Source organism: Eumetopias jubatus, unplaced genomic scaffold (assembly GCF_037043125.1).
Source record: "Eumetopias jubatus isolate StellerSeaLion01/CBP00866 unplaced genomic scaffold, mEumJub1_p1.0 scaffold_4, whole genome shotgun sequence".
NCBI classification, from domain to species: Eukaryota; Metazoa; Chordata; class Mammalia; order Carnivora; family Otariidae; genus Eumetopias; species Eumetopias jubatus.
The window spans coordinates 49,514,295-49,528,220 of NW_028274810.1; the positions used below are offsets into that span (position 1 = coordinate 49,514,295).

General features: G+C 35.9%; 1 protein-coding gene and 1 non-coding gene across 10 annotated transcripts in view; one reads left to right on the forward strand and one right to left on the reverse strand.

The window, feature by feature from the left end:
* Positions 1-13,926, reverse strand: part of SRSF11 (serine and arginine rich splicing factor 11) — a 43,504-nt gene that overhangs the window by 24,291 nt on the left and 5,287 nt on the right. For 7 of the 9 annotated variants that reach the window (XM_088022391.1, XM_028102422.2, XM_028102424.2 and 4 more), the window contains one exon: positions 5,960-6,181. In XM_088022391.1, coding sequence (XP_087878517.1) covers positions 5,960-6,159 — 200 coding nt within the window. In that variant the 5' untranslated portion in view covers positions 6,160-6,181. Of the gene's footprint in view, positions 1-5,959; positions 6,185-6,393; positions 6,415-13,926 lie in introns of those variants that run through there. The other 2 variants (XM_088022393.1, XM_088022392.1) reach the window with 2 other exon arrangements.
* On the forward strand, positions 2,509-2,614 carry LOC114208529 (U6 spliceosomal RNA). Its single transcript, XR_003609040.1, has one exon. It is a non-coding gene; the product is annotated as a U6 spliceosomal RNA (small nuclear RNA).

Here is a 13,926-nt window from a genome sequence, read left to right on the forward strand (position 1 = left end):
CTACAGCGTAACTCCTAGGCATTATAAATAAATAAGGCTATTTTACTCTGAGCACCTTCAGAAAAACAAATGTTTACACACATGGAGATACATAGTACCCCCTAGTATTTTTACACAAAAATTCCCTCAGCAAATTGCTTTCTTAGGTAAAAAAGCACTAAAATGCAACCTATGGCAGGGTAAGATAGATTAGGCAGTGAGCAGGATTTTTGTTTTTTTAAATACAGAGTGGTTCAAATTTCTGCCACAAAACTCTGTGAAAGAGAAAAGTCCGGGTTGTTCCCTTAACTCCAAACCAAAAGTTGTTTGAAAACCAGTGTCTTAAAGTAGTAGTAATCACATCATCCCTGGATATACATATCACGGGGCGGGGGGGGGGGGGGGGGGGGGGGGGGCACGGGATGACGAGACGACACGACACCCAGGCTCTCTACTCCACATCAATTAAACCAAGATCTTTAATGTACTGAACGCCTCCTCTTTAATTCTGTGACCATTTTAATATGCAACCAGGATAAATAAGTGCTTTATTATAACAAGCCAGTTGCATCTCAAGATTCAATAATGAAAAGGTAAATCCTATAATAAATTTGGCTGGCTTTAGAACAGGGCTTACGGCTAACTCTTCTAATGAATTAGATTTTCATGTATATATAAAAATGTAATTACATCAGATTTGGTTACACTGGTATTTCAGAGATAAGTTTGTTGTTGCAAAGAAAATTTTCCTCATAATTTGAGCACTAACATGAAGCTACTATATAGCCCAAGAACTCAAACGCATTAGAACTTTTAATGTTTCCTGAAAGGCACTGCCCATATACCAAGCACAGATCCAAATAATCTAGGTTCAAAGCGAAGTTGACAATACTGTCTATTCAAATGGAATTTAAGGCATCTTGTTAAGGAACCTTACTGCCAAATGTTTTTGAAAGGATACAGTGTTTTTTAATGTGGATACAGTGTTTTTTTAATGTGAACCACTACTGGTCTAAAATTTAACAATGTTGCACCCATAATAGCGGAAAGAATGCCATTTCAGCGGTTTAGCTATAGCACTTTGTATCTCTTTTCTTAAACATCCACGTTTTTACCACAAAATTAAAAAAGCTCTTTAAATGATGCTATCCCTTCATTTTTAACACCTAACATAATGGTTTGGGAAGTAATAGACATTTAAACTTTTTTTAAAAAAGATTTTATTTATTTGACAGAGAGACAGAGAGAGAGAGAGAGACTGCGAGAGAGGGAACACAAGCAGGGGGAGTGGGTGAGGAAGAAGCAGGCTTCCCGCTGAGCAGGAAGCCCAATGCAGTGCTTGATCCCAGGGCCTTGGGATCATGACTGGGATCATGACCTGAGCCAAAGGCAGACACTCAACGACTGAGCCACCCAGGCGCCCTTAGATATTTAAGTTTCTAAAAAAGCGATCTCTACCATTTCTTTGACACTATTGTTATTTGACTAAAGAAGAAAATGACTCTATAAAGTTCTTAAAGACTATCAATACAATGAAAATAGTTCTTTTAAAATAAAATTAGGAAATACTGCCTACATGCTTACTTAATTTGGCAATTAAAATGATTCCTATTTTTTCTATCCATTCACATCATAGCTATTACTTGCAGCTATTACTTGCTTATATCAAACCTGTAAGTGGTGGGGAGGTAAAAACATAAATAATTATATACCATGGAAAAGAGAGTCATAGTATGACAACTCAGAAGGGCAAATAATTCATTTCTCCTGATTTCAAACTTATTTAAAACCATTACTATTTGGGCCCACAGTCACATTCTTTTATGTTCTCAATTTATTAATAGAAGACACATGCTAATAAGATAGCATGTTAATTTCACTTTCAGACTGATGCCTGAAATTTTCATACCTTAGAATTCTCTGCAAGTACCACTTCTAAAAATTTAACTTTTTTATTCTTTACCTTTAAGAATTAATACAGATGAGGTAGGGCAGATGATGAGAAGACAGGAAAGAGTGAGCCTTATATGATGCTTTTGTCTTTAGGTAAAGAATGGCAGTATTTTTCCAATTTTTTTTTTTTTTAATTAAAATGTCCTCCAAGGGTTGTTTCCCAGTCTTCTGGGATGCACATGGAAAAGTCAGATTTCTGTTTTCCATCAAGCCCAATGAATTTGAGACTCCCTTCAGAGGAGGACTCTGATTCCTAAAACCCACACTTGATATTTATGCCAACTAAAGTATGAGAACTAAAGTATGAAAACTTCTGGTTCCGACCACTGATAACACTTTTTCAACTCCTACCTTAATACTGTGTTAACCACTTCTGATAGAGAATTTTGAGCTTATAATTATAAACAAAGGCAATGTTCACCTGAAAATGTGACTCCGTTCACCTGATATGCCTTCTTCACTGTGTTCTTACTCAGTTATAAAGAAATACAGTAAAACGTCGCATGTAATAAAATATTTTAAAGATAACCTTACCAACTATAGCTACTTATACTTATCATCATTAAAGTAGTTTTGATGCTCACTTCCACAGCACATATATTAAAACTGGAATGATACAGAGAAGATTAGCATGGCCCTGTGTAAGAATAACACTCAAATTTGTGATGCATATCATACTTTTAGTTTTTTTCTACTAATATAGTTTTTGTTAGAATGTCTGCAAACTCTTCCTTAGTAATTTGTTTTTTTTTTTTTTTGATGTGAAAGAAAATCATAATTTTATTTTTGTTTTCCAGTTGGATGAGCAAAGGAGTTCAATGTCAGTTTGTGACTGAATTAACTTTCAACGATTTGGTCACTTTAAAAAATAATCTATTTTTGGTCACCGAAATAATTACCTAAGTAAGTTATTTAAGTAATTGATGTGAACCTTCATTTAATGCATAACTTTGACATAAGCTTCCCTGGGATCATTACCCAATAAACACTCCAGTTATAGTCTCCATTCTGAAATACACTAAAACCAAACATTTAAAGAAGACATTACTGTAAAAGAATGATTCCACTCATAAGTTCCTTATAAACCAAGGAAATCCTTCACCAAGTAGTAAAGGAGAATCACAACACTGGGGTTGAAATACTAATTCTGACACTGGTAGAGTGATTTGGAAGTACAAAACAACCTATGTGAATTTCAGTTCACTTGTTCATAGAACAGGTTTAAAATAAAAAAGGAAAGCATCTAGCATATACTAGACAATCAATGTTGAATTTCCAAAATGCATTTTAGGAACTAGAATTAGAGTTAGTAATTTTCCTTTAAAAGAGAGGGAATAAATGACGGGAACACCGAGAGATGCTTTCAAATAGCTCTAAGGGCTGTCATACCGAAGAGAGGGTTAGAGAATTTCTTGTGAAACAGTATGATCACTGGGTGAAATTATGAGCCAATTTCTGGCTTGAAAGAACCAAGAGAGGGATTCAGTAATGAAACAAAGGGAGAAACCTTCTTGAGGAGGTTGACAACGAAATGTTTGGCATAAGCCCAGATCCCAGGATCACCACTGCACCACCCTCCCATAGCCATTTATAACTGAAAGCATTTCAGTAGGTGTGGGTTAAGGTTGTCATGTATGTACTTTAAAAAATGCTCTATAGGTGATGTTGCTGACCCAAGGAGCCACATATTCCAAAAGAGAAAGAAGCTAAACTTAGAGAAAAACAAAGTAGTTAAATTGAACAGGGAAGGGAGCAGGTGTGTTTTATTTTCATACAGGGTGATCAGAGAAGGTTTCTCTGATTAGGTGACATTTGAGTAGCAAAAGTAAGCAAGCATGTCATAGGCATATACCCAGGTGAAAAGAGTTCTAGGTGAATATGAATGCCTTTGGGGGAAAAAAATACAAACACCCCATAAAAAAAATCAAGTGGCAAACATGTTTACAGTAGTTAGAATTTTATATATTCTGAACCATTCAATCTTATTCTAGGAGTAAAAAAGTAGATTTTTAGAATGATGAACCTTTTTGGAGTACTACTAGTTAGGACTTCATAGCACATGATCCCTTGCAAGCTGCTCCTGAAAATGGCAGTAAGCTTAAAGAAATTGTCCAAAGTAGTTCCAAATTATGCAGGTTGGATTAGCAATTGAAACTTACATTTAAAAAAAAAATCAACATTAAATGAACAAAAACTAGGACTCTACATCCATCCTATTCAAATCTAGAAGGCCAAGAAGGTATATTAGCGTCTACTAAACTGTAACCTTGTACAGTTTCAGATGAGAAACTACTTATATGTGGGAACATATATGATGAAGTCAAAGAGCAAAGACGTGCCAATTTTTATCTCTTCTTCCTAATACAGGGAAAAGAGTCCTCTTAATGCACAGCACCCCAGACCATGTTATTTGACGCACGTCAGTTATTCTGGTTATGATAGAACTACTCCTTTGACAACAAAGCAAAAAAGCCAGACTCTGGTCCATCATGACTCTAAGATACTGATCATTAAGTAAAAGAGGAACCAGTGAACAGCCTATACCTCTGTCATCTTTTTATAAATGCATCATAGAAAGAGCATCTTCAAAATAAAACATTTTAAAGTCAGCAACTGTAACAAAATTCTTAACTTACTGGGCTGGAAAGAATTATTTCATAAATCAATCCAGTACGTCAGGTACTTTGAATAACATGATTATAATAATCACATGCATCACTCTCATTTTCTGCCTTTTTGCTGTTTACTAATTTCATGAACTTAATAAAGGGCATGTTGTCAGAAAATGGAGTAAGAGCAAAATTATTTTTGTATGTTCATATTATGAAAGCTATTTGTCCTTTATTACTAAAAGCAGTCAAGTTTCCATTCAAAATAACAAAAATATTTGTTTCCAGAATTCTACACTTCATGAAAATCAATAACTCTGAAATCTTTCTCTGCATGTATATTCCCCTAAAAATTAAAGACACCACACCCATTTGAAAACATTAAGAATCATCTAAAAGCATTCTAAGTAGAAAGTGATGAAGTACGGGAAATAGTTAATATTGCATTTTACCATCAACTTCTATTAATTTTTTTTTAGAATAAAAATGTATTTAGATTAATGATTTACTACAGCCACAACAGTGGATTCCTTGAGAATTCCAATTTCCCGTCTAGTACTTGAGTGACATCATAAAACTCTCAATGTATATACTGGGTAATCAGTGTTTACTTATAGTAACACCTGAATTTTCACTCTTCACAAAGAGGACACCACTGTTTTATTATTTCAAATGTTTGTTCTAGTATTTATCACATATTACTTCAAAGCTTTATTTTTTCTTTGCAATTAATCCACTCATTTAAAACTTTTTCAGTGAGACAACAGAATAAAAACAAAAAGCCATACACTCTAAATTCAAAAATTTAACATTCTAAAAAAACTGTGAAAATATATATGTGTACGTTATTTTTTAAACAAAAGAAAACCTTACGTTTCAGCTATAACCCATTTTTGTCATTATAAAAATTAAGTATTCAGGCTCACTGAATTAATCATCTGTCAAAGAGTATTAACTCTGAATTATATTCACTGGGCCAGAATCAGTTAACAGCAATACTTAAAATTAACTGACAACAAACCAAATTATCAAATTAACATAAGAATGAATTGTTACTTTTCAAAGAACTCAAACATTTGTTTTTTAAAAAAAAGTGATCAAACTATCTACAAAATACAGAATGTGCAGTTTGCCTTGCTCTAAGTGCTCAAAAAACGACCATGCTGTCACAGTTTAAGAAAAAAACCACCAAATCCCGAGATTTTAAAAGCCTGTGTCTCTTTAATACGCAAACACTGGCCCTGCTTCTTCGCATTAAGCCTAACAAATAGTTTCTTTCATAAGTAAATGCAACAGCCAGCCTCAACTAAAAGCAACCTGGTCCAGGGAAGCGTCGACAAGGGCCTTTAGGAAATGGTGTAGGTTAGGCCCGGAATGGGGAGGAGTTAGTAAGAACGGTGATGGTGGACGATACTCACTCTGGCGGGAAGAGGCGCAGTTCGTCGATCTTGCCTAGGAAACCGAAGAGGGTCCGCATCTGCTCAGAGCTAGCGCTCGGGGAGACATTAGTCACCTGGATTACCTCGGTGCCGCCGCCTCCGCCACCGCCGCCGCCGCCACCAGGCCCGCCGCTGGGGCCCGGGCCCGCAGTACTGGGGACGACGGTAGTGTTGCTCATGGCGCTGCTCGCGTTCTCGCTCCTGCTTTAACACATCAAACACACAACAAACAGTGAGAGGGAGGGGGAAGAGGAACCGATTCGCCGGAGAGTAGACAGGAGGGTGTCCGATGCTACAGCCGCTGCTGCCACCGCCGCCGTTCCTCCACCCCGCCGCTTGTCGGGAGGGGGGGTGCGGGGGGAGATGAGAACGCGCGAGTTCGAGACCACGAGAAAACAAACGGCCGCCCCCACCTCGCTTCCAACCACCTCACTCGCGGGCCCGAGCTCCCCACAATGCCTTGCGGCATACGGGCGCGTCACCATCGGCTCCGCCCTGCGCAGGCCCAGCCAGCCTCGCCCGCAGCCGGAGAAACGCGAGAGGCACCGAGGTCTAATGGAAGTCGTTACCCATTTTCGCCCCCTCCTTTTTTTTTGAAGAAACAAGTGGAAGGCATTAACTTTTTAAAAAACAAGCATTCAGTCCTCTGCAAAAAACTTCAACTTTAGCAACTATTATTAGAAATGCCCCCAATACGTATATCTTCACACAAGATCATCTCCATTTCTGTCCAATTACTAAGGAAATTTCCACAGTAGCAACCAAAATTTTCCTCATCACTATAAAATTTTATTACTCTTTACTATACACACATTTGGTAACATTAAACCTTTTTTTAAAGATTTTATTTATTTGACAGAGAGTACAAGCCAGGGGAGCAGCAGGCAGAGGGAGAGGCAGGCTCCCTGCTGTGGCGCTGGATCCCGGAACCACGAGATCATTTCCTGAGGTGAAGGCAGACGCTTAACTGACTGAGCCACCCAGGTGCCCCCGTACCATTAAATTTTTAACCAATCTGCTTTGTCACTAAAACCTTGAAAAAATATTTATTTTAGTGTTATACTTACTAGTGCTTAATAAGCAAATTTTATTTCACAAGTTGGCTTTTTAGCACGCTTTACAGTACCTAAATATATTCAAGTATATGATCTGAAATTCCTACAGAAAAACTTAATTGGGGCGACTGGGTGGCTCAGTCGGTTGGGTGTCTGCCTTCGGCTGGGGTGAAAAACTTGATTTACGTGCATATTCTTGCTTAAAATAATTTTGAAGTTTTGACCATAAAAAGACTGTCTTAATTTTTCAACCTCATTTAACTACTCTCCCATTTTCATCCAATGTTATCCAAAGACTTGCCGTTTTCCAAATATGAAAAAATCTTTAATTTCACTGTGCTGTTATACAAATGATTAATGACCGCCCTCATTTTATCTAACTACCATCCTCTGTTTGGGGCCTGCCCTCACTGCCACAACTTCTGCAAGCAGAGTTAGGGCTTCCTCTTTCTTCTCTGCTCAAAAACAGAAAATACACATACTCTTACTTGTTATATTGACATGTATCCCCTCCCAAAGTGGTTGAGTTTTCTGGGTCAGTTTAAGACTTAGTGCAATGTCTGTCACATAGTAAATGTCCAATAAATGTGTTAAACACATGAATAAATAGGCCTTAATGACAGAGCTATTTATTCTAAGACAATTGTTAAATATTTTACATGCCCCTGAATATCTTTGGAGCCTAAAACCTGAGGCCTTTTTGTTGGTAAATAAATCTATGGAATAATGAAGTCAAGAGTGTGATTTGTGAGAGATTAGAACACAAAGTTACTGAGACTGGATGTGGAGGCAATTAGCTAGGTTTACTTACTAGCTAAGTCACTTCTGCTAGTTCTTATAAAAACAAGGGATAGGCTGGTTGAATGTAAGCCTCAGGAAAATTACAAATTACAACAAATGGCATATCACTCATTAATGTTTATCTGTGAATATAAAAAATGTCAGATAATTTATATTCTTATTTTGAATCAAACACATGTAACTGCTAATTACAGATTCTTAATTTGATAAAGTTAATTTGTATCAGGACCCATAAAATGGGAGGCTGCCCTAGTGGCCTGGTCCATGTCACAAATCTAAATCAGTCTGCACTTACGGGAAACACCTATCAAGAAACGTAACATACATTAATCACAATCCTCTAACTCAGCTTTAGTTAACTTATCTTACCTAAAGAACAGGAACTCCTAGTTTTATTTTTTTAAGATTATTTATTTATTTGACAGAGAGAGAGGGAGAGCGAGAGCAGAGCAGGGCAGGGCAGGTGGGAGAGAGAGAAGCAGACTTGCCACTGAGCAGGGAGCGCCATGTGGAGCTGATCCCAGGACTCTGGGATCATGACCTGAGCGGAAGGCAGACATATAACTGACTGAGCCACCCAGGAGCCCTGGACTGCTAGCTTTATAAGGAAATCCCTCAATCTCCTGGCCAATCATGCCCTATTTCTGTGTTGCCTTTCCTAATGTTCTCTAAAACATTCTCTTGCGTGAAATCTTTTGGGAAGAGTGTTCAACTGCTTGTGAGGCACTGTAATGCCCTAATCCAAGGATTGTTTTCCCTGTAATAAAGGACATCAAACTCATTACTAAATTGTTTTTTGTTTTCTTTTTCATTTGACAAGTTCCACACCTACTAGAGGTGCCTACCATGTGCCAAATATGCTACAATGTTCTACAACAAAAAGACAACACAAAAGCAGGGTTCATTCTTTTTTTTTTTTAATATTAGCATCTTTTTATTCTTTATTAGTGGATACAAAGAAATCTTTTGTTATTCTACATATATTTGACATATTTCATAGTTAAAATGTTCAAACCAAGAAAGAGAGTTCTGTGATAAGATAAAATCTTTTAAATCATCAGGAGCCAGTTTATGTATAACTTACTGAAATGCCAACAGATGGTGCCTCCAGGTGGAGAAATAATGTGGCAAAAAAGAGTCTTATTTAATAAGGAGAATTGTTGAATATTTTATTTTCAAGTCATCTAGCAGGTGGAAAAAATACTAGACTTAGAGCCAGGAGAGTGGCTTAGAATACTACCCTGTCATTTATTAAGTGTGATTTGAAGAAATTTCACTTCACGTCTAAGAATCTACTTCAGTCAGGAACTGAATCATAATTTTGAAGATCTTAGTAGGTCTAATAAATAGATTAAATAATTAACTACCTTGACTTATTATTGTCTGATGCCCATAGAAATAACTAAAGACAAATATATCAAAGCAAACAACAAGTATATCCAATTTACAGTAGTTTTAAATAATTTCAGATTTGTTTAGGCTCCTGATTAAACATAACTATTAGAAATACAGAATCTGGAGATGGGTATCATACTTGTCTTTACTTTAACCTCAGTGTCATAAGAAGTTGTTAAAAAACTTGCAGATTCTTTCAAATATTATGTACCTGTTTGTTCCAAGAGTACAGCAGAAAAAGGTAGGCAATGTTCCTGATCTCCTATAACTTCAGTATGGCAAACTTTCAATAAACACACACAAACATGTACAGGAGTAACATGCTGTCATGAAAATAAACCAGGATAAAAGATAGGAGAGAATGTGTTACTGAGCTGAGACTTTAACAAAAGGAGGAAGCAAGCCATTTGAATTTCTGGAGGAAGAGCAATCCAAACAAAGGAAATAGCAAATTTAAAAGGTCTTGAGGGTAATAATAAGTTTGAAACTTTCAAGAAAAGTTGTAAGACCATTCTTTATTGAATGAATGCTTTCCAGTTTATATTTCAGAGAAAGACTTACAAGGAGATCCTGTCAGTATCATGTGGAAAGTGAAGTGAAAGAAATATGCAAAGAGAAGGGTCATAGCTTATCTTTGGAAGTGGATTGGGAGGGCTTCCAGCTATATTTGAATGATAAATATTACCAGTCTCACCAAGGGTTAATGCACAGATCAGATCTGTGGTTACTAGATGCAGGGTGAGGATTGGAGGAAGGTGGTAAGGTGGTCAAAAGGTACAAACTTCCAGTTATAAGTACTGAAGATGCAATGCACAACACCATGACAATATATCTAACACAGCCGTATGATATATATGAAAGTTAAGAGAGTAAATCCTTAGAGTTTTCATCACAAGGAAAAACATATTTTTTCCTTTTTATCTATATGAGATGATGGATATTAACTAAACTTACTGTGATAATTTACAATATATGTAGGTCAATTCATTATGCTGTACACCTTAAACTTAGGGCTGTATGTCATTTATATCCGAATAAGGTTGGGGAAAAAAGAATACTTGTAATAAAGATATTCCAATGCAAAAGAAAAAAAAAAAGATCTCATATATTTAGTTGGAAATTCTTCAATTAAAAGATAGAACAGGTACAGATATGTATAATCACTCTACCATAGATATATATGGATACCATGTTCCCAGTTGGATAAATCAAGTCACCTCTGTTATTGTTAGCCACCTTTGTGTGTACTAATAGAAGAAATGAGTTCCCCTAATTGACACAATTTTGCAAATCTGCAAAGCAACAGGACTTAAATCAAATTAGTCGTTAAGCAGCAATTCCTCGCTTGCAAATACACTTTTTTGAGGACAGGGAAGGCAATGTATTAGTCTTTGTGTTTCCTGATGCCTGCCAATATACTAGTACAAAGACAGTATTTGATAAAACTTACTATCATCAATGTGCTTTTAAAAACAACAAATGCCTCACTCACATAATACACTCAGCAAAGGCTTGCTGAATGAAGACAGGAATGCATTTATCAGATTTATAAGGAAATCTGGTTGAGACAAACTCTGAAAAGTATTTGGCTATGCATTTTTTCCTCTGGCTATAGAAAGCAGTAAGAAAGACTAGGAAATAAACTGCGGCTTACAAATCCTCAACTTTAAAAAAACTTATCTGCAGATCTATCCTAATTTGAATTTTTAATTCTACAAATTAGATAATTGTATTTCTATTCTACTTCTAATTCTATAAATTGACACTTCTATAAATATTAATATCTATTTTCTCTATCTAAATGAAGGGAAGAGGCTAAAGGATGAGCTGGCATTGGGGGACTGATAAGACAGATGGGTAGATGGACACACACACTAGACAGAAAAAAAAAGTCTACTTAAATTTATTTCCAGATACTAGTTTTGTATTGTCTAATTTATATTGTCTACCAATAGCAGGAAAATCTGTATTTTTAAATTGACAACACAGGGTCTGTGAGCACCTTGAAAATTAACATAGAGGAAAAAAGTGGTAGTTTGAACATTAAAATACTGTTGCGTATATACATATGCATAGTATTCTCAGCTATAATGCATATGCAGTACTTGGAAAATCACAATTTGTACAAATTTGTTTGGCTTTTTGGATTGAATGGGGTCAAAATAAATATTTGGTTGAAGAAGCTCTAGATACTGACTACTCAATACTACCCTCTATGTTATATAAGATTCTTTTGGAGTCTCAACTGAGAAAAGGCCATTTGAGGGACTGTTTCACAATCTTAAAAAAAAAAAAAATATATATATATATATATATATATATATATATCCAGTAGAGTTGTACGTATCTTTAAGTAAGCAGTTTCAAGCATTTTAACATTAGTTTTCCCGAATCAAGGAATTAGATATTTGTGCCATTTGAACTTTTTCCTATGGTATAAAATTATTTTTCTCTTATTTCTAAAGTCTGATAAAACTGGTAAAAAGGAAAGTGTACTCAACTCAGTAATGAGAGGATCTACATTAACTGAATGTTTTTAAAATGCCTTTTAATCCTCAGGACACTTAAAAGGTGCTACAGTGATTATAAATGCAGGCCTAGAGTCAAACTAAAGAGGCTCTACCACCAATTAAAATAATTGTGACCTTTGGCTCATTACTTTGTTCTTTGAATTCCTCATCTGAAAAATGAGAATGATAGTAATGTTTACCTCAGGAGGTTGTTATGAGGATGAAAATACTAATACAAATGCTTAGAAAAGATGAATATTAACTTCTATTATTATCCTTACTCTACAAAAGTCTTTCATTTTGAAAAATGGTTACCTCAACTGGGTTACATTTTACACCATCACTCTATTTTAGGCTGGTACTATGCCTTGGACATGATTAACGTGAAAGATGAATTAGAAGAGCTAATATACATAGTGAGAAAAGTTTAAGATCTCACATTTTAACATAGGCTTTGTTTGTGTCATATATTAAAAATTATAAAGTAATAAATGCAAAATGTTAAATATTCAAACAATAAGTGTAAAAAAAGTACAAGTCTCCCATTCTACTCCTCTGTGCCTGTATGTTCTCATCCACTATAATAGGTGCTGCCTATAATTAGCCATTATGTGAAATGCCTATAATTCCCTTATGTGAAAAATGAGGACAAAGGTATGAGTTTTTAAGATTAGAAACATTATGGATATGAAGTACCTAGCACAGTGTCCAGCATATAGGCACTCAAAAAATGGTATATACCATTACAGGAAAGTCTGTGTTCAACTTCCTTACCTTTTCAATGTCTTACCTTAGAGAATTATTGTCAAACGTGAAAATACTTTGTAAATTGTTAAGTGGTAGTCAACATGCAAAGCACAATTATTAGATGCCCTTTCTTCAAGAGACTGCTGCAACTGAAACATGACACCAACAGATTTCAAATTTTCATATTCATTTTGATCCTAAAGTAGGACTTTACCAATAACATGCACAGATAGATGATGGCTATATAAAACATTCCTTCTTATTTTTTAAAAAGATTTTATTTATTCATTTGAGAAAGAGAGAGAGCACAAGCAGGGGAAGGGGCAGAGGGAGAGGGAGTGGTGGACTCACCGCTGAGCAGGGAGCCTGATGTGGGGCTTGATCCCAGGACCTAGAGATCATGACCCGAGCCAAAGACAGATGCTTAACCATCTGAGCCACCCAGGTGCCCCCAAAACATTCCTTTTTTGATAAAATGCAAATTCTATCTAATGTGGTGCCTGGGTGGCTCAGTTGGTTAGGTGTCCAACTCTTGATTTCAACTCAGATCATGATCTCAGGTTAGTGAGATGGAGCCCATGTTGGGCTCTCCACTGGGCATGGAACCTGCTTAAGATGCTCTCTCTCCCTCTCCATCCCCTGCCCCTACTTCTTTCTCTCTCTCTCTCTAAAACAAACAAAAAACAAAAAATTCCCCCCAAAACAACAAAAAACCCACAAAAAAATCTTTCTAGGAAGGCTTCAATTACTTTTCTACATTTTTAGAGCAAGATTATTATTCTTATTTCAAAAGACATAAGCAATTGCACATATGCTTGATTAATCTTAAAAGTACTGTGACATGGGTCAGAGCAACAGACCATCAAATGACCAAAGCACGGAAAAAAAAAAAAGGAAAATATTACTAAATACACTTGACAATCTGAATTCCTGACAAATGATGAAGCTAAAGACCATAATATTTTTCCTAAATGCCACCCCAGTCACCTGAAGTTATAAACTATGAGCTGGAATTAGCTCATGTTGAAGTCTAAAACACGTGGAGATGTTTATCAAATAATTATTATGGAGGGAAGAGATAGTAGAGAGGTAACTTTCTAGGAAATGAATTAAAAGCAAAAAAGGTCAGAATCTCTAAAATGGAAAATAAGCAAAACTGTATTAACAGTGAATAAATTCAGTGATGAGAGCAAAACATGTATCTCTAGAAAGATGAAGACCAAAGCTGGAGAACAAACCTAAAGCTGGGTTCACAGATTTGCATGTGGGGCCACATATTTAAATGTTCACTAGTATTTCACCATCCCAATGATGGTAACTTTCATATTAAGTATATGCAACTGTGATATTTTAAGTGATGGGGAAAAAAACCGATGTGGAAAAAAATTGTGGACAGTCTTGAAGTTATTCTGAAAGTTAAACTAGCATATATCTTGAT